General features: G+C 45.6%; 1 protein-coding gene across 4 annotated transcripts in view; it reads left to right on the forward strand.

Moving 5' to 3' along the window:
- Positions 1-21,171, forward strand: part of sdk2b (sidekick cell adhesion molecule 2b) — an 80,940-nt gene that overhangs the window by 35,499 nt on the left and 24,270 nt on the right. For all 4 annotated transcript variants that reach the window (XM_049760127.1, XM_049760129.1, XM_049760128.1 and 1 more), the window contains exon 2: positions 19,806-19,965. In XM_049760127.1, coding sequence (XP_049616084.1) covers positions 19,806-19,965 — 160 coding nt within the window. The remainder of the gene's footprint in view (positions 1-19,805; positions 19,966-21,171) is intronic.

Here is a 21,171-nt window from a genome sequence, read left to right on the forward strand (position 1 = left end):
GCCAGGCAGATAATCATTTTGGCTCGGTGTTATTCTCAAACGGCTTGTGAACAATTGTCGACTCGACTTTGTATCATTAAAATACTTCAGTGGCGAGACTCCGGCTCACCAACGAGGAACAAACAGGCGAGCGGATGGCATCCAGAATCCCGTGTCTGTGTGTCTGTGTGTGTGTGTGCTCGCATGTGTGTGTCTTTGTGACGAGGGGCGGGCTCTTTATATGGACATGGCACTCTTTTGTACATGACTGCAGCGAGCTTGTTTTCAATGAGCCCAAACATGGCCATGAAGGATGCTTGTCCCAGATAACATGCATACATTACAGGCATGTACACACACACACACACAGTGTGGTGCCTGCCCGTGATGTGATCTTGAAACTCTTGAGTCCATGTCATTGGAAAATCAATATGCTGCTTGCTTTTTCATCCAATTAATTACAGACTGCTGGACTGGCTATATGCAATGTGTGTGTGTGTGTGTGTGTGTGTGTGTCTATGCGGCAGTATCAATCTGTTTATCCGTTGTTCATCCATCTGCTTCTGTCATTAAAATTCCTTTTTACCTTGACTCGGGCGCACGTTTAATCCCACCATGGAGAAATAAACAATTGTAATCCCGTTGAATACTAGGCGGCTTATGATGATGTCACACGGACACACAAAAACACACACTTGAGGAAGTGAACAATGGCACTTTTTGTGTTACCGGATTAGCCCTAAAGCGCGTGACGTCCCAGAGGTCCATCCTCGTGGATCCTTCAGGTCCCGCTTTACACCTGCACAATGGAGTCATGCAGAAACGCGGTCACGCTGTTCCAGAAAACGTAGAGGTCGCAGTAGCTGTCGCAAATATTTTCAACATGGCGCTTTTAACAAGATAAGTTTCCATGTTGAGATGACCTGGCACTTGACAGTAAATAAATATTCCCCGCTCGTGGAACTGACTGTGGCATGACCCGGTCCGCAAAGAGTTCAGCGGTCACATGTAAATTGGAAATCAATCCGAAGTCCTCGATCACGGCCGTCATTAATTACTGCCAGCCGAGCGGACCGAGGGAGTCAGTTTGGGGGGGCGAACGGCGAGGGGAGGTCATCGATAAGACAGTTCCAGCGATAAAGTGAAAGACGGCTGAGGTCAGAAACTCACTGGATTCAAAATAACCTTGCACAATGAGCCATGTGTGAAGACAAATATTTTATTCCCCGCCCCTCCCCCATGCGGTATGATCATTTGCAGTCAAGGTCAAAGAAACCAATCAGTTCCACTACAAACTGCGACGACACGAAACCCGCATTCAGAACGTGGATGGAATCACCGGAAGCATTCCGAGCCAGGAATTGTGTTGCGTTTGTGGGCCGACAAGTAAGAACCCTTTGGCACCAGAAAAAATCCGTTTTTGCTACCTGCTATTTGTAGGCCATAGAGACCGAAAGTCCTGCAAGGGAATCACTTGTACTCTGGAGTCCATAAGAAGCTCAAAGGGATCCGTTGCGGTTGTCTCAAAGCCGTTTCCTTTGTCGCGGTTCTCGGATGATCTCCTTTGAAGTTTCCAATCGTAACAGCTTTCAATCGCTCTTCAGTCCCTTCCTACAATCACCAGCAATCGGCCTCTAATATTTCAAGCGTGTTTGACAGTCGGGCTTTATTTGGCTTTGGCGGTTTCATTGTTGCCGCTCTTTCATCTCCCAAAGATTCCCACTGGGATTCAAACGCTACTGGCATTTTCGTCCCAGCCGTTTGTCGACGATCATCTCTCCGACGGGAAATAGCGCTCAGATACAGGCAGATGTTTGCCCGTTCCCGAGAGAGTGAGAGAATGGAAATGGATATTCCCATCTGAGAAGAACGTCTATCTCGCCCCAACTGATGTTTCTGCGATCGTAAGGGATGACGACGTCTCTTCAGTCCGCCTGTCCAAATCTTCTGACTTAAGTCTTCTAATTTCCAGCAGCTTTTCTAGCAATCTCTTGTCAGGCTGACAGAAAGGAAAGCGTTCTTCTGAGTTTCGCCGTCACGCTTGGGAATATAGTATGCTGATGGACTGCTCTCCTGGGAGTTTTCGCTTCATTGCCTTCTTCCAGACGGCTTGTTTGTTTTTCCAAGTCTGGATGTGGGCCAGGTCACCCCCTATCACTTTCCCCCAGGCTCTATACAAGGTGCCCATTAATGGCCTCCTCGTTCTTCTTGGGTTATGACGTACCCATAATTTCAATTCTTAACGGTATGCGGATGGACCGGCCTGATTCGATTCCATCGCTCCCTTCAGGCGTCCTGGTTTATCCGCCTCTCCGGAGGGGGAGGGCGGAGGCCACCCCCTGGATCATTCCTCCCTTTTTAAGTGCTTTTACCTTCGGGCAGACATGATCAGGCCGTGACCAATAGCCGCAGTAGTCGGGACACTTTGCGTTAAATTCCAGCTCATAAAAGTCGGCTAGATTGTAAATACATAACTCTTTATAGGCATAAGTCACTTAGTGCCTGAAATAGAGCAATATTTTTTCATGAAAGCTAACACTTGGCTTCTTTACGGTTGCCTGAAGGCTTTCCAGCAGAAATACTTGTGGAGCCTTCCCGCTGAGATACGCTTGGGCGGGCCGCAACGTTAAGACTTGAGTTTTTCCTTGAGGCTGTCAATTGTCGCGCTGGGTGATATTGATCTCCTAATGTTATTGTTGTAAAAGAAATGTTGGAAAGGAGGAAACCTGAAGAGGTTCGGCGCTCCATTCAGGTCGCCTTCCATAGAAGCGTTCGCTGAAATCTCCTGATTTGAGTGTTGAAGTGTTTCCGGGTTTCTACTTTAGTGGTTCGAGGCTTGTTAAGGAAAAATTCTCGGAAACTCTTCTTGGCGTTGGTGTTAATTACACCCCGGTAGCCTCCTGTGGCTTTGTCTCTGGCAGAGCGTGTTAATTGAAACTCCCCCGTCCTCTCGAGAGGGAACAATTAACCTCAACCGGCACCTGCGACGGCTCAATTAAACCACCTTTACTCCAGTCAGCTGATCTTTTAATCAGTTTTCAAATGTTAGTCCGAGCCGCTTGTTTTCCGAGCCAGCGAATATGACGGCGGTTGACTCCGACGTGACGCAGCGTAACGTCTCTGTCAAGCTGACATTGAGCGATTTCGATTTGTCTCGCCGCGTCACCGCCTCCTCTCCCCTTCTCCCACCTGCCAGCGTTTCATTTGCCTCCAGTTTCTCTTATTGAATGAGAGTCCTTCAAAAAAAGAAGAACAAGGAAAAGGTCATCAGAGAGGCTGAAAGAAAGACTGTACAGAGACAGACTAATCAGACCAAAGCCGTGTAAGCACTTGTTCTCCTGTAGGGTGTTTTGTTTTTTTCTCCGATGGCTTAAGTCCAAAAATTCACCGGGGAGTTGGTCTGGCAATGTTGATTAGGCCGATTAGGGATCAGTCTGTCAACACGATAGAACCGATTCATCTGGAAAGGTTTTCATCCTGCCTGGTTTCAGGATCAGGCCTGCAGATTTGAATTCACGTCGTGTCATTTAAAGAAAATGACTAGAATGTAGCGTCGTAAAGAAATCCGCTTTCCCGGGCTGGACCATCCCTTTCGTAGATCAGCGAGATGTCCTCCAGATAACAGGGCCCACATGCACGGGCGAGGCAGCTAATAACTCTTGCTGATAGCTCCCTTTCTCTAGCGCCGAGATAATATCAGATTGGATTCCTTGTAAGCTCGTAGGCAGGCCACCGTCATTACATATTGTATCTTTATGTATGAAGATGAAACGGGGTTTTGGATTTCAAATCAGTCGATTTGCATCAGGAAAAACCGCGCGGTCACCTAACGAGTCGACTCGGATCCCGCCGACTCGTAGCGAGCGCCTCGGGGGACGTGGAGCCCGCCGCCTAAAAGCACCCTCATCAACTCATTGCTTTTAATAGATGCAAACGTGCTTCAGTGTGGCGAGCGGCTTTATCGCCGTGCTTTATCGCCCGCGCCCGTTTAGCGCATCCCCGCCGGTTGCCGTCCATGAATCTGGTCAGGCTTTACACACTGTACGCTGTTAATCGCCTTTCCAAATAAAAGAATGTCGTCTAACGGAATATCGAGCTGGGTTTTTATTCTGGCTACTATATCACAAGCACTCTGTTGTCTGCGCTCTGTAAAACTCCGTCCCCCCTAGGGGTTTCAACCGTCCCCCCTAGGGGTTTCAATTAGGGAATCAAATCGAAGTGAGGGTTTTGAACCTTCGTTTGCGTTTTAAATTCGGGTTCAAATTGTGATTCTTTTGCGGTATCCCGGGAAGATCGGGTCTAGTTGTGGAGTCTGCGGAATTGCATCCACGTGATCTTTACTCGGCGTCCTCTGGCTGCCAGCCCTTGTTTGCGCTGGCCCGCCGCAGAGTATACTCGGAAACTGTACACGTACCCGCCGCTTCCTCTGTTTGTCAAATATTAGCGAGGGCGAGAACACACCGTGGCAGCTTGAATGGAAGTCGGGATTGAAAGTCGAGCACTGAGTCATCGCAACTGATGATTTGTAGTCATCAAAGTGATCTGACTCATACATACCAGGGGAAGCCTTTCAAATGAGTTAAGCTTTCAAATTCAGTTTCGAATTTCACATTTCACACAGGTAAAGTTTGAAAAAGCAATTCGAAGCCTGTTAGTGTTTCAAAAAGGTATTACAAGCAAGGGTCAAGGTTTCAAATTGAGGTTTAAAGCACGGGGGGCAGCGTTTCAAATTCAGGAGTTCATACAAGGGTGAGTTTTTCAAATGAAGGTTGCAAACCACGTTGAGGCTGACCGGCCCAAACGGACAGGGTCATTATTCAAATGGAGGATTATTCCAACGGTGGGCTTTACCGGCACCGTGCTACCCCGCCCTTCCTTTTGGTCTTGTTGTTGCTCTCCGCATCACGAGCCTCCAACCGCCCAGCCCACCCCCTCCCTCCTAGTCCGAGCTCCCACCGGACTCCGCCTTTCAATTGGATTACAATAAGACCCGATGAGAAGACATATGGCTCCTCCCGCCGAGACTTAATAAAAGTAAAAGTGGACTAATCTGGCAACCCCACAGGGATAGAAGCGCCCTCCCTCCACGCTTTCATCAGCCCGATGGATTTGGAGCTGCGGCCCACCGGCATGTCCACTAACTGTGGGGGAGGGGGCAACCCCAATTTATCGCTTTGAATGCTCTCCTTTAAATGTAGCCAATTGTAAATAGTTCAAAATGGCTCTTTGTGGAGCCGGGTAAAAGCGCAGACGTAGATTTTTTTTTTGCGAGGCTTCCCTCCATTAAAGTGCTTCGCAAAGCGGGCGTAAATCACGCCGCCGCCGTATTTGCTCATCTTGAAATATCCGACTGTGTGCGGCGCATCTCGTCGCCCTCATCTGCAGTCTTACCTATGCAACCCTGCGTCGCCAGGATGACGGCCAGCCAACAATAAACATTTCCGCCGACAAGGACGGTCGTCTCTTTACTGAGCGAGTACAAGCCTCGCTGGCAGACGTGGTCGCCTTGTCACCCGGCCGTTCCTCCCCTCCCCTCCCTTTCCCTTGCCCCCCCGTTTAATGGTCACGTCAACCTTGGACTCCACGTCGTGCCTCTCTTCGTCAAAGTGGAGCAAAGAAGCCATTTTGTGTCCCTTTTAGTGCAAGCGTAATTCTCAAAATGACTCAGACACTTTTAGAAGAGAGATGACCATTGATAAGGTGTCAGCTTGTGACACAAAACTTTATTACTGTACTGTCACAGTCTTGGAGCAAGTGCAACCTTGGCTAACTCAGTTGCTTTTTGGTTTAAAAAAAAATCTCAAATCATAAAACATGTCTGTATTAGCCCCGCCTCCGAGTCTGTATTAGCCCCGCCTCCGATGACACAGCATTGTTGATATCATGAGTCATCTACGGATTTTTTTTAAATGTCAATCAACGATAGCGTACAAGTCGGACAATCAAGTTAACAGCACGTTTTTATCAGCCTTGCGCAAAATCATTTCTGCAGCGACTTCAAATGAAATTGGGTTATCCGCGCATTAAATTGCCGCTTTAAAACTTCAAAAAGGTTCCGTCACGCCTGCGGTGAAACGCCGTGAAATTACCTGCTCAGTTACCCCCCGCACTACCTTTTTCACCCAATCCGGTGCCCTTTATTAGAAAAAGACGATTTTTCCAAATTTCTCTCCGCGATAATGAAGTAGCTCGTTATTTAGCACAACTGTACGATTTTGAGCGACGCCAACCGGTTTGCCGTTTTACGACTGATTGAAATCCTTGAAAATAAACGCCCCCGCGAGCAACATGGACGCCGGGGCGACGTTAACAGCTGCCGGGGGTTGTGCGGTGACACACGTCACCCGACAAGCATATCAAAGTCCAAACATGTGGCCGACGGCGGCGAGGCTAGTAGATGGAAGCGACGCTAATCTGGCAAGCGAGACGGGAACTAAATCTACCTCTACAAAAACACACGCATACTCTGAATGGTCGCCTGCAGCAGCGGCACATTGACCCCCTCGGTGTAGCCGCTCTGGCACTATTGATGGATGACGCTGTAGCACAGTATGAGTCACGCTAGACAATCTTTGTGTGTGTTTTTTTTTTTTCTGGCCTGTGTACTTCCTTGACAAGCTGCACATATTTGGCTGAATACAAAGAATTTACCACCCCCATACAAGAAAAAAGCATTTTTGCTGCTGATTTGAAAGACTTTGGCTTTTTTTTTATCGGAGTGTAATCGTTCCTCGGTGAAGCAGCATGTGGCCCATTAGCCGATGTTATTATTTTGCATGGTCCTGATCCAAGTAACAATCGGATGCTTGTGATCACTGCGTGAGTCCGCATTCTTCTGCTCCATACTTTTTCTCATTTGGACAATGAAGCTGCCCTTTCGCGTCGGTGACTACATTGTCGAGTCAACACACTTTTGTGTGTGTTGTTAACCGAGACCTGCAACGATTGTCAGCGGACATACCGTTTGCGGCTATTTTTAACCAAACGCGGGAGATTGTCGACTCCTCGCCGAGGGAAGTGGGTCAGAGCCCATTCTGTGGGATTAAGAAAAAACAAAAGTCTTGCGTTTAGCTTTTGTACTCGAGTTCCTTAAGACCCCGTTTTACGCTTTCCGTCTACTCATTTGAAGTTATCGCTCAGCCACAGCTCAGAATCGCTTTGCATCGTCGGAGCGGAAATTTATATTTCAGTCAGAAAACCTTGTATGCAACTTTTTTGCTAGGAATGACTTAGCTAGAGCTGAAACAATTCATCGACAACTAATGAATTTAATCGCTAATGATATTTGAGTCAATTTAATTTGGATTGATTCAACAATAATTATCTGGTTTCTGTCATTCCCCGAGCAAAACGATTATCTTTGTGTTGAGTGGGGTAAAATAAAAAAATAAAAAAGTCCACGATTTGCCTTGGTGGCTCATTTAAAATGAAGTGGCTGGCCCAATTTGACTCCCAGGCTTTGACTTCAACATCTATGTTTTAAAGGAATCGTTTTGACTGACAGGTGACTTGGTGAATAATTATTATTTGATTTCCTCCTGCCTCATACGCTGTCAATTTTCTCCCTGGTCCCTTCTTGGACGCTCACGGCGATGGTCGGATTGATCCAGACTTTCTCGTCTCTGCCCGCTGCAGAGTAATCAATCATCAGGCTGGTGAGGCGTGATGGGTTGAGGTAGGGAGGACTTGGTCGCTCGAGGCTCAACAATGTTGCGAGGCCGAACGAATGTTATTTTTTTTGTTTCGGCTAGAAAATTTCGGTCGGCGCTAAAGTGTCCGTGGGAAAACCTTGAATACAGTCTTTCCTTTTACTTGCAAGTGTTGCATGGTGGAAAAACACACGAGTATCAATATCTAAATTCACCGAGACATGGTGGACGCGCGAGAAGCAAGAAATTTTTGTGTTCTGACTGAGAAGTGTTACTCATATTTCAAAAATTCTCTAAGGTGAAGGAAGAGTGATAGGTCGATATGGAATAAATTAGTCGAGGTGTCCGTGGAAAGTGAATAAGCAAGACGCCGGGCCTGGGAATTGTTATCTATTCTTTGCAAGAAGGAAAAATTGTATGAATCAGACACATGAAATGTAGAACTCAAGGTCTTGTGACTGACAAAGTCAGCTGATCATTTTTTTTTTCCCGGTTGGCACAATCGTAGACGAGATCGATTCACTCGCCCGTGCTAAGCGCTAAGCTACGCAGCGGTGTCACCGAGTACGATTGCCTGTTCTCATAGTCGCGTAAAAATAAAGGCAAACGAGCGAAATCTTTCATAACCGGCGGAGGGGGAACACAAACAAGTGTCGTATTTTACCTACTGCTCCTGATCTCCCCCCCCCCTCCCCTCCCCCACTTTGCTCCGCCTTTGTTATTAGCCTTTCTGTCGGCGTTATGACTAAAAGCATCGGGAGAACACATACCACTTCACAAAGATGATAAAAGCGATAGCGAGTGAATCACGCTCGCTTCTCTCGAGCGGCGTCTCGGGAGACTCACGCGGCCCGCAGCGCGTCGCCGCCAAGATGGAATCCGCCGCTGCATTCAAACAAATATTCATCAAAAAGGACATGAAAGTTTCCTCTGCTAACCTCGCCGAACCAGTCTGCCTTTGAGATGAGCCGAGACGGGACTTTAAAAGACGGCGACGCGGGCGGCTTTACCTTCTCGGGAAAACGGCGGTGACGATGTTCGGGGTTGTCCGTTCCACTTATATCTGAACAAACTAGCTCGGTCCCGCTAGGCTAGATGGATCGGAGCAAGAACATCGGGGGAGCTTTTAGGGGCCTCTCGACCTGCAGCTAGCGGGATAATGGCCCTCTCACTGTAGTTCACCATCGCGGGGCATTAGGCTGTCACGCACCCCCCCTCCCCCTCTCTGCCTCCGTCATCCAGCTACGCATGTCAACGCGGAGCCATTAGGTTTTTGCGGCACCTTCAGAGGGAGGCTTCATTGTCAGCCTCTTGCTGTCGCCATTAATAACTCTCACCGTTCCATCTCTAGCTCCTTAGCGCCACTTTTTCTTTCTCACTCGCTCCCGGCTGACAGAACGAGAGAAGCTGAGTCAAGGCCCGGCGCTCTCCCTTGGAAGCGTGCCCGGACGGACACAAAACGCAATCTTTACAACAAATAAGCTAAAAAAAAAAAAGGGGGGGGGGGTTCAGTTGGGTTTTTTTTTTTTTCGCAGCAAGATTACTCAAGAAGCAACGCTGGCACTTGCAAAGAAGGAAATCATTCAAGCAACCTGGCAATTAAATACGAGAGCCCTGTTATTATTTTTGCTTCTCAAATACGTGTGTGGGAGCAAATATTGATAAATGAAGGTACAGCAGCGCACTCATGGGAGAAACAGGTCAATAGCAGCCGCCCCGCTCGCTCGGCCATGTGTGTGTGTCTCTTAATAAGCAGAGTTTGCTGGAAGAAATGTGCTCATTACGACTTTGGAGTAAGTCACACTTCATATTCATAAATGGAGAAAGCGCACATCAAGACTTTTAATGAGATGTGTGACTTGATGTATTCCGATTAGATTTTTCTTGCTGCTGGAGGGCTGGCAGCTTTATTCATTTGGTTATTTGTTAGGATGTTTGTTTGATTTTTTTTAAATAAAATAGCTTTTTGTCGATTTACTGTTTTCAATTCATCTAGCCACTTGAGCACCGTTCTGAAACAAAGCGAGATTGAGAAGGCCACAGCCCAGACAACTATTTTTTTTTTTTATATATATATATTTTTTGGTTGAGAGCAAGCTCGCCTTGGCAGGACCGGTGCAACGGCGGTGGATTCTTGAAATGTAAAATAGCAAAAAAGGCTATTTGTCTCGATCAAAATGATGGCGGGAAACTGGGGAACAGGAGTTCAAATGTAATCGGACATTTGTTTCCTTCGTTTCAATAGACACATTTTGGTTTCTTATCCAGCCGTCCAACTTCTGACTTCTTCCAATTGATACCAAACCACCAAGCTAGAACACGTCGCAAAAGCCCGAGATGGCATATTGGATTTTTTTTCTAAGCTGCGGTAGGTTCGTTGTTATCTCCCGGAGCAGATTGTGCATCTGGGATGGAAGGGGGGGGGGGGGGGGGGGGGGATAGAAAGGCAAAGCTCATTCATCACAATTGGCTTTATTGTCAAAAAGGCCCGGCGACAAATGGAACTTATATATGGCGAGAGTGGAGTAGTTTTAATAGACAATTGTAGTTTTTTTTTTTTAACCCTCTGAGGAACTGTAAAATAAATTACGTTTGTGCTTATAAAAAAAAATAAAAATTCGAAAGACATTGCAGAGCGCAATAAAGCGCCGGCCCCGCCAGTCCAAATATTAGGTACACGTGAATCAATTGAGTTGTGTCGTTTTGTTTTTAGTGCGTCGCGTAAAAGGAAAATTAGCGCGTAGCCACGGGGGTTAATGATGAATTAACACGAGGGGGGGGGGCTAGTGCGCCGAGGTCTGCACCAATCAGGGGCTTCGCTGTCCCCACTCAAGGTCGCTTGTGAGAAGATCCAGCGTGACGTCATCGGGGTGGGGGGGGGCTGTTCTATAACTCCTGACATACCACCTTTTTGTGCTGACCGTTGTGTTTATGTATGTGTGTGTGTGTGTGTTCGTTTTGGCCAGCCCACGTAGCAAAAATGTGTGTGTACGGGTGTTTGGTGTGACTTTGGTAATATTTAGACAACCTCTACATCCCCCGGTCCAAACCCCAAACGGAGCGTTTCCAGATGGGAGGCAGCTCGTAAACCACCGACGTCCGTCTCGTTCAGCCGCACGCACACACACACGCGCACACACAGGATGACGTGCAGATGGACAATGGCTGGATAAAGGCGCGCTATACTTTGCTCCTAAAATAGAAGCAGAAGATAAGAGCCAGGAAAAGTGAGCGGTTTGGGCTTTTGCAGGGAGACAAAGCGCTATTGTAGCTAAGACGTCGGGGAGTTTGGTGGCAAAGTCACACAAGCTCCAAAAGTGATTCACGTTCTTCTCCGAACGTAGCGCGACTCATATGGAAGCTAATCCAAACCACATTACTCCAAATTCGCCTGTTGAACATTACGTTAGCCCTCGTTTTTGCTTCATCAGCACATTTTTTTTTCCAAATGAAAGACCCCCGCTAACCAAATGTGAATGAAATTAGGATGTGAATGTTTGTTGTGATTTTACAAGTTGTAACGTTGCTAAGCAGTGACCTCAGCTGCTACATCACTCGCAGCCTACAAAAATGATATTTTTTGTTACGCTAACACATACGGGCAAAAGTATTAAAAAAACATCTTAATCAAATAAAAATCCCAAAGTATGATGAGCTTCAAAATCCACTTTCCCCCTCAATGTTGGAATCAGGACAACTGCCATCCAATTGTCTCTGGTAAAAGCTTCTTATCAGGATGGAAAGAAGCTGAATTACTCACGGCCATCTGCCAACCATTGACTTTAAAGTCCATTTGGCACAATGATGCTCGTACGCATTGTTCACAAATATTGAATGATGTCTTGCTGGTGTTGTTTACACTTCACCGTCCATTAAGTAGGTTTGATTTTAAATAAGAGTAAGCTAGCTAAAAAAACAAACAAACGATTGATTGGTCAAGCTTCGTGCCAGCAGTTATCAACATGTGGCAAGCAGTCAACAGGAAATGGCGGTTTACGGGGAAAAAAAATAAAAAAGTCCAAGCATGCTATTCCGTTTTCTGCTCTCGAATTACTTTTGTATCACGAGACAATCAATTAGGGTTTGCGCCGCTAACCGCAGCCTCGGAGACAAAATAACCGCTGCATCCAAACTCAGCGCCAATATGGATTAACCCGGCATCTGTTGAGGCTGTCAAATCTGGCAGAGATTAAAAAGTGCCACAAACACATGGGCACAAGATGTAATCTCATCAAGCGATTACAATCTGCGGAACACAAATATTGTAAGAGGCTAGAAAACATTGGAGGGGGAATCATTTTGGGATTTTTCTTTCAGTGCATTTGAGGAGCAGACGTCACTGTTCCGACTTTTGTTAGTATTTGTTGGGAAAGAGCAAAAAAAAAAGCAGTTTAAATTCATCAAACCACCATTTCTGACACTGTCAACCTTTTAAAAAAAGCAGCATAGAGAGTTTGTAAATTGCAACAACCGGGAGGCCAAATGTTAAAACGTCAATTAACTTACAGGAACAAAATACAAAGCAGGGTGACCTCAGATGCTGAAAAGAAAAACAACCAAAGTGTCGGGCTGGCTTCCAGTAAAAAAAACGAGAGCAGTCGAAGTCAGTCGAGGTCTTGAAAAATGTGCTAAATCGATTCACCGAAAACACTCCAATTATATCGTCAGGAAAAAACATGGCAGTTAATCAAAGCGGAGTAAACATTAACCTCTGACCTTACCCTCGCCTTCACCCCTGACCGTTAGCCGATATCTTGGCTTGGCCGTCGTTTGACTGAACTATTCTCGTTCCTTTTTCGATTGTTGATTACGATTCTTTTAAGGTGCGGGGCTAACATAGCTGAGTTGCAATATACTATAACTACAACTTTCTCCACAATCTACCTGCTAATTTGTTTATAATCGCTTTCTTTCCACTGAAATGCAACTTTGTTTTGCTTTACCTGTTATCTCCACTTGCACGGTTTATCACAGCATACTTTCGTGATAACAATACTTAAGAAGTCTATCTTTGTATTTACTCCAACAGAGGCAAGGATTAGTGACTTAGAGCAGCCATGATAGGACAGTGTTTAGCCGCGATAGCTAGCCGGCGGCAGCTCATGTGGCGCAAGCTAGCTTGGCGTCTACCCACCGCAGTTCCCACGCAGCGGGGAACGAGGGGGGGGTGGTCCAGTGTGTCTGCACCGTTTGCTGGCCCATCTGCTGGCAGCTGCTCAGATATGCTTGCAGACATTTTCAAACTGAGCCAGATGCAATCATCAACAAGCTTTATCACCAAACCCTAAAACCCTAATACCTCTAAAAAAAATAATATATCTGCCTCACCCCAATATCAAATATGTTTAACATATACCCACCGCTAATTAGCCGCTAATTATTCGAGCAAGTGTAAACAATGGCGGCAGATGGCAAAAAGTGTCCCATTAGCGCTAATGACCTTGAGCAGCGTGAGCCTCCCTCATTATGTCACAATAGTATTAAATCACACGCGCATGTATGAAGATGAGTCACCGTCGCGCTCCTGACGTTCGAGAACATTCCATAGGTACCGAATGAGGTTAAAACCCGGTCAAAGTGGATGAGGAGAATAGTTCGAATTGGTCAGCGAAAAGAGTCAAAGGGTCCGCCTACTCTCAGGACACGGCGCAATCGCCGGGTGGTTGTGAAACTAAATGGATTTCTGAGAAGGCCTTTTAAGTGCCGGTTTCGAGAAATGTTTTTTAAGTCAGCGTTTCAAAAGAGGGCGTCACGTTGGTGGCATTACACTTGTTTGCTTTCTCTCGGGTGATTAGATGGAGAGCATCTGCCTGGTCCCCTTCTGCTAATGCTAATTGCTACACATTCCATGCACTAATTAGTCGCCACTTTGTTTCTTCAGCTTATTGGAACATAACGTTAGCATGTTTTCCTAATAGCGCTCGGCACAGCGGGTTCCCTCTTGCCGGATGTAATGAAAACGCCGGTGCGCGGTAATTGGGTCTGTCATTTTCCCCCCCCCCCCGACGACGGTCCCCGGCGACCAATGAACACACTCCGAATTACTTCCACAAGTGCTTCCCGTCTCGGGTGTATCGGAAGAAAGCGCGAACGGCGAGTCATTGTCGTGGCGCTTTTTCCGTTGAGAAATTGATTGAACGATAGAGCGAAGGAAATAGAAACGTATGCGTAGGTCGAGACACGGCTGAGCAAAGACCCATCAAAGGCGAAGCGGGAGCGGTAAGAGCACTATGGAAACGGAAGTGCTTTGTTGGAGCTCACATGTGAGACTTGAATGGCAAAGGCCAAGCAGCGAGCGGGTTCTTTTCTTTTGAAGGAACTTAGCCCTTCATCTCACGCCCACCCCTCCTCACTAAAGGCCATTGTGCCCTTTCTCGTACAATGCCCGCGCTGTTTTTTTTTTTTTTTTTTTTACCCAGAGATTGCATCCCGGGACTCTGAGCCACATTGTGAAATTGAAAGAAGAACAGGTGTAAAAAAATAAAATAAAATATGCGATGTCTTTTTGCCCTCCATCTGAAAAGTCCATCGGGCACAGAGTTCATGAATAGTCAAAAAGCAGTCGGTCCGTCGCTGAATATTTCAGTGGGCTGCACTTGGTTAGGTACTTTGAGGTCGCCGGCTGAATCCAAACAGCTCGTCCGACACGACGGAAGATACGGCGCGGAAAGCAAATGAGTTTGAAATGTCACAAAAGCAAAATAAGGAGATAACAATGTGGCGGTACGATGCGTTTTTGTCAAATTAGCATTTTTGTGACATTACCAAACACGTAAACTGACTTTGTCACTGTCAAATCCGCCGTGGGAACGGACAGGCCACGTTGTAAACAGCGAGACTATTCGGGGCACGTGTGTCGCACACAAAGACGGGGCCCAATTGGCCTGTCAATCACCCGCGGCTCACCTGTCGCCGCCAGTCACGCGGCGACGGACAGCGCTGACCTTCAACCACGAATATAAAGACGCTCAACCTCGGGGACGCTAGATTTACACGGCAGGGCTGAGGGACAAATTCCAGACATCATGTCATTCTTATACCAATATACCATATTTATATATTTATTTCATCAACCAAATCTTCAATATCATGTCTTTATTTATTTAATTATATTTTACATTTAATTTTTTTTATTTGATTTAGCTCGTTTTAGTCTGAAGCGCAGACATGGAGAAAAAAAACATCTTTTCTTCCTCCGTGAGATAAAAATAACATCTTGTTTTTCTTTTTCTTCTTCTTCCACCAACCCTCTCAGCAGGCTCGTTAAATAAGTCACCTATATGTCGACCACGCGGCAATTTCAAGTTGCGGCGGATTGGCAGGCCTCCTTCAGGGCTTCTGCGGCAATATATGCAGCCTGATGGAATACATAGTGCCCTTATATCAATCAAATAGAAACGGGAAAAAAAAAGATATTCCGTGAAGTGATGGAAGGGAGGAGTAGTTGGCAGTCGTGGCTGAGGGGGAGTCAGGAGTGTCCACTTTAAGTCGGGGGGGGGCACCTCGCAAGTGACGGGTAGCGGCGTGCTGTCATCCCTGATGCTGCTGTCAGTCAAGGAGGTGGCAAACAATGGACGGGAGACTCCGAGCGCGGGAAAATGAGCTGACACCTGTCTTGACGTATGACACCTGCGCCGATGTCTAAAAAAAAAAAAAATATTCTCCTCCTAAAAAAAGAATTGCAGAGAGCATATGCAACCGGCGTCACCATGACAAATACAAAATGTTTACTCGAGAACACAAGCAACCTTTGTTTTAGCCGCTTAGCTTAGCTTAAAAGCTCAACGGCAAGATGCGCCGCATCCCGTTTGCAATGACGACAAAAACATTGAGCTACTTTATGACTGGTATTGATAAACGAGTACAAAATAATCCTCCTTCAACCCATGTCGTTACGTAATTGAAAAGGCAAGATTGCGCAATTCCGCCATAACCCTGCGTATGATTGGAGCCACTAAAATTGTCAACCCAAATAAATGTAAGAACGTCTCCTATTGTATATATAGTATAAAAACTGTTCAGATATTTAAAAATCAAATATTGAAATCAAATATTGATTGAAAAAATGAATGGTAATAAAAATTGCTAATAATACCTCTATTTTTCAAATTGACATGAATTCGATGCACAATTTCGCGGGCCACCTAAAATGATGTGCCGGGCCATATCTGGCCCCCGGGCCTTTACTTTGACACCCGTGCTTTCGTGACTACTATTTTATGTGTTGGATTGGTGGCTAAAGCGAGTTGAAATAAAAACGTCCATACTCACAAATTGAAAATAGCAATTTAATTCATTTGGATACATAATTAAATTAGCTCTGTCAGGCTTTTGTACATTTGCCAGTTTCACAGTGAGACAAGTACTTGTCCTTCCCTTGTGACCTCACTCATGTTGGTTTTGGTATTTACAGTCCAGCATGCTTCTTTGTTCCATATTCCAGTCTGTGTGCTTCCCATGGATTTATTTTTATTTTTTTTTCCCTCTATCTTTTATTCGCATCATGCTCGGAGCATTAACCCTTGCTGGCAATGTTTTGTATGCTTGATTACATGCATGTGATATATTGTATAAAATATGTGATGTTGTTTGATAAGATGGTAAACAAGCTAAAAAACAACAAAACGGCACTTGTAGAGGCAAGTTGGAAGAAAAATTACTTATTGTAGCAAAGATAGCCTTGAGATTTTTGCCGCTATGCTAACATCACATGCCCGGGCACATGCTGAATGAAGCGAGACGTTTACGAAATTAGATCCTTGTTATGCGGGGTCAGTGTGCTCGGGCAGGAACACAAAATAAAAGCTTGGCGTAGATTTTTTTTTTTTTTTTCGGCATCACCCGAACGAGAAATGCGACTTACTTCCGATTGTTTGATTCCCAAAGATTCCAAGCAGGACCTTATTGATCGAGTGTGCGTTTGCAGCCAACAAAAAAAAGTTTGAGAGTCGTGACCTGTCTGCTGAAACGTCGAGAATAGAGAACTTTCTTGTTCGGACTTGGTGTTACAAGAAAGCAAGATCCCCCCCCCCCCCCCCCCCCTATTGATTTTGGATAAAGTTGTGCCGATGTGGACAAAAAGGCTTTGGACAAAAGTCGTGACCGGTCTCGAAAATTCAGACCCTTAAAGCCAGTTTCACTTGGCAACATGATATTATTGAATTTACAAAAAAAAAAAAAAAAAAAGCCACACCTGGCAGAAAGACACAAGAATTGTGTTCATTGTCGACATTTTCTGGCGTCTTTTAACGTCAAATCTATTCAAAGAATTTTTTTGTTTTTTTACAACACTTATAGAAATTGGGACTTTTTGAAATGCGTCATTGTTTCAAATGTCCTTGTTGGTTTCCAGCTTTTGTATATGTGTGTGTGAGTGTGTGTGTGTTTGTTGTCATTGTGATGGTTTTATTGGAAGATTTGTTGTTGATCCAGCGCTCACGGGCTTCATTGTGTCCCACAATGCTTGAATTCAGGGAGGAAAAAAAAAAGCAGCGGCTTATTCTCCTCAATATGCTGTGCTCGGCACTCCATCACTCTTTTTTTTTTATTTTTTTTTATTTTATTTTTTACCCGCTTTTATGGGTCATTTGGGAAATTAAATGAGCTTGAACACTGAATCATATACGAAGGAGAAAATAGAAGACAATTACGGTGAAATGAATGGCGCATTGATTGGTTTACTTTGCGATACAATCACTTTTATTTTCTTGCACTCTTCTCCGTCTCTTTTATGGCCTCGGCCTTCGAGCTTGTTTGCGTGAGAGAAAAAGGTGAGAGTGCGCGTCGTTGCTGAAAGTTACCTTAAATTGCACATTTTACTCTTAATTGACAAAAAACATTCAGAGAGCAAGGCTACCTCGCTGAACTTGGGAGGTGAAAAGATTTGAGTCAAGGTAGTGATTAGCCGCCAGGCCTCTTGGGAAGGAAGGGCAGGAAACCTCGTTGGAGCGTGTGTGTGTGTGCGCTGTGTGTGGCCTCATCGTGAGCGTCCCTGTGGGACGAGGCAAACATCAGCAAAACATGTAAACGTTCATGCTGACAGGCAATAAAAACAATCATTACCCATCATGCTTTGCAACTGCGGGTGTAATAGATTTGGATTTTTTTTTTTTTTTTCAAAAATGCTATGTTTTGAGTTTTTGTAATTTTAATATGTCTTTTTTCGTTGTGTGTAATATGCGCAAAAAAGTATTCATTGCCAACTAGTGTGTGTGTGTTTGTGTAGCTTCAAACTTTCACTTTGTTAGTGCGTTTGTTGTTGACGTGTTTTGACCAGAGGCCAATCATTTCACGTGGCATCTTGCTGCCAGTTTGCCGCCATAATTTATGCATGACTTCAGATATTTTTATTTTTTTGTACTTTTGCCCTCACCTGTACTCTAAACAGCCTCTGGATATATTTTCCCTTATTTATTTTCGGATTTGTTTGTATCTTTACAAAGAAGAACACGTTAAACAGATGACGAGGGCGACGTGCAACATTTTAGCATTTTTCACGTGACAGCCTCTTCAAAGTTCCCAAAAAGTTGCCTTTGTCTGCTGTGTTGGCTTTTTTTCCGCCTCAACGCGCGCATAAACGCCGGCTTTCCAGTCGTTCCCTAAAGGGCAACGGTGTTCCTCCCGGGGCCCGTCGCTCCCGGACAATGCATTCATTTTTCATCCTCAGCCTGGGGGCGAGCAAACCGCTCAAAACGTTAGCATGCTAGCAACACAGGTCTTCCTTTACGTTCCGAGTTGCACCTTCGAAAAGTCTTACAAATAGACTCATTATTTTCATAAATGAATTATTGATGAATTCATTCTTAATGAATTTTCACCAGAGGGCAAACATTTGTACCTGCCGTTGTTCTCGATAATGAGCTTTAATTGACCGAGGCCACACACACTTGCCCACGGGAGCGTCCTCTGGCTCCAGCGACGCCCAATATGCAAATGAGCCTCATTATGCATAAATACAACGCTGCCCCACGCTAGTGGACTGTCGAGGGCGCTGTGTGGCTTTGTGTCGTGATGACAGCCAAATGTGCGTTAATCAATTATTTGTTGTTCCTCAGAGTGTCTCACTTCTAATGGACTTCCTAATGAGCATAGCCAGTCCAGATAGTTATCAGTGATCAATGATGTCGTCGGCCTCTCGAATTGCCTGGTGTGGGAGGGCGACGTCTTCCCTCGTGCCCCCCCCTCGCCCCTTTTCCCGGATCGTTATAAATATGTATCCACTTGCCACAAGTCAGACCTGAAGTGAAGTGTCATCCGGTGAATATGGATGGCGGTTATGAATATTTATTGTTGACTTATTGAGATGTGTCGCGCACTTTTGAAGGGCAACATATGCCTATTCGGCGCCTCGCTGTTTATCTTCGACTGTTTATTCCATGCTCTGAAAATGGCATAAATTATAAGGCGGTTTGCAATTTGAGACTTTCACCGACGCAGTTTTAAAACCAGAACAAGATGCAACATTCGGTCTCGGTTAAGGAATCTGCGGCTCATTATCCAAGGTCATCACTCTGTTCAAACTGTTGCGTGATGAATTATTCAATATGGAGGAGGAAAAAAAATGTTGATAATCTATAAGGTCTATTATACGAGCCTCTTTGTACTCTTGACTGTAAATCACGAAAATAATAAGCCGTAATACACAGCCGGGCCTCGCCAAAGCGCCACGGTAATAAATACACGTCTGGCTTTGACACATTGATTTTAAATTGATGTAAAAAGATGATTGCTTGCGCTCGCTTATATTCTCTTTACTGCTAATTCTTTTTTTTTTTTTTCCTCCAACTCACTCACGCTGTGCCGTCTTGGCTTCTACCAGGCCCCTCCTCCTCCTCCTTCTTGTCACACCAAAGTGCCGGAGCAAAATATAAGCACAATAGATCATCCTGACAGTTTAATTTCGCCGCTTGATTATCAGTCAATTTGATAATTATATCATGCAGCCATCCAATTAATAGCTTCTATATTTACAATGATCATCAAGTGAGCTCTCTGCGGCGTTCATCAATGCTGAGATATGAGCATCTCCGGGGAGCTTGACAGTGCGGGCGCCTCCTTGATTGAGATGTGAGGAGGGGGGGGAGGAAAAAAAAAAAAGGGTGCATTGCTTCCGCTCCGATCTCGGACGCTCTGCAGCGTATTTTTAACACCCGGATTTTTTTTTTTTTTTCATTCCAGATGACGTGCCGCCGTACTTCAAAACGGAGCCGGTGCGCAGTCAGCTGCATTTGGAGCGCAACCGGCTGGTCCTGACCTGCATGGCCGAGGGCAGCTGGCCTCTGGAGTTCAAGTGGATCCACAACAGCACCGAGCTGACCCGCTTCTCTCTGGAGTACAGGTGAGCAAATCACAAAAGGTTCATTTCGAAAGGGTTAAACGTCTCCCGGATCGGCGACCCAAAAATTTGGTTGGCTTTTGAGGAAGACCCACAAAAACAACCTCAAAGCTTCATAAGCTGCTCATTATGGGATGTCACACATTCTACAAACCCCTATCTTGCCCTCCTGACGCCTCCATCATTCTACCACATGGCATGATAAATGTGTGGATGTCTTTTCTGTGTGTGTGTGTGTGTGTGTGTGTGTGTGTGTGTGTGTGTGTGTGTGTGTGTGTGTTAAGGGTCGGCAGATAAACCGTCTTTAACGGTAACTGGAAGATTGTTATCGTGCAGCCAACACGGGCTTATCTCACTAAGCTGGCTGCATGTTTGTGTGTGTTTGTGAGGCACACACACACACACACACACACACACGCTCGCAGAGTCTTGATCATACAGTATATGGGAAAAAAAAAAAGATGCCAGCCTCGGCGAGTTGATGATGTCTTGCAGATCTCCAGAGGCTGATAAGAGCAGAGTGACACGCGAGTGTGAGGAGAAGTGGTCCGAGTGTACTCGAGAGGGAAGCGCACAACACGCTCGCCGCGCCGTCACACTTTCAACCCGACACAGCGGCATGTCCAGAAGGAAAAACCGATAATGTCAAACGGCGTTGGGGTTTGCTCGTTTTATTTTGTTAGTTGCTGAGTAGCGTGTCACATGACTAGTCAGTCAGTACATCAATAGGAGCGTAGTAGATTTGTTTTGGCCACCACCAAATATAAGAAATAACTTCGAAGAGCCACTTCTCGCAAAATACGTAGGCGCGACGAGGAAGTCGACGCGAGCCGGCGGAGTGTCGGCGAATCTAATCAATGCGGTGGCAAAATTAAATTGCGTGACATTGAAGAAGTGACGGCTTCTCCGACTTGACTTTTTATCGGGATGACGCACCTTCCCGTCACCGCTGTCTGCCTTTTTTTGAAATGTGTAAATTAGTTTTGGCCAAGGAATACAATTGCGAGAGAAAACGACAATCGAGCGGGAACAAGCGTGGCAATGCGACTGACACTTTGACCGCGATGGTAATAGAGCGCCGCTTGCTGTTTTGATTGATCCGCACCGACTAAATCAAACTCTACGTGGCGCTAGATTCGTCTCCAAGGCATGACTAAAAACAATTTCCTCGCACGCGAACTAAACTGACTGTCCGTTGCAAATATTTTG

The sequence above is a fragment of the Syngnathus scovelli genome, chromosome 21 (assembly GCF_024217435.2).
Source record: "Syngnathus scovelli strain Florida chromosome 21, RoL_Ssco_1.2, whole genome shotgun sequence".
NCBI lineage: Eukaryota > Metazoa > Chordata > Actinopteri > Syngnathiformes > Syngnathidae > Syngnathus > Syngnathus scovelli.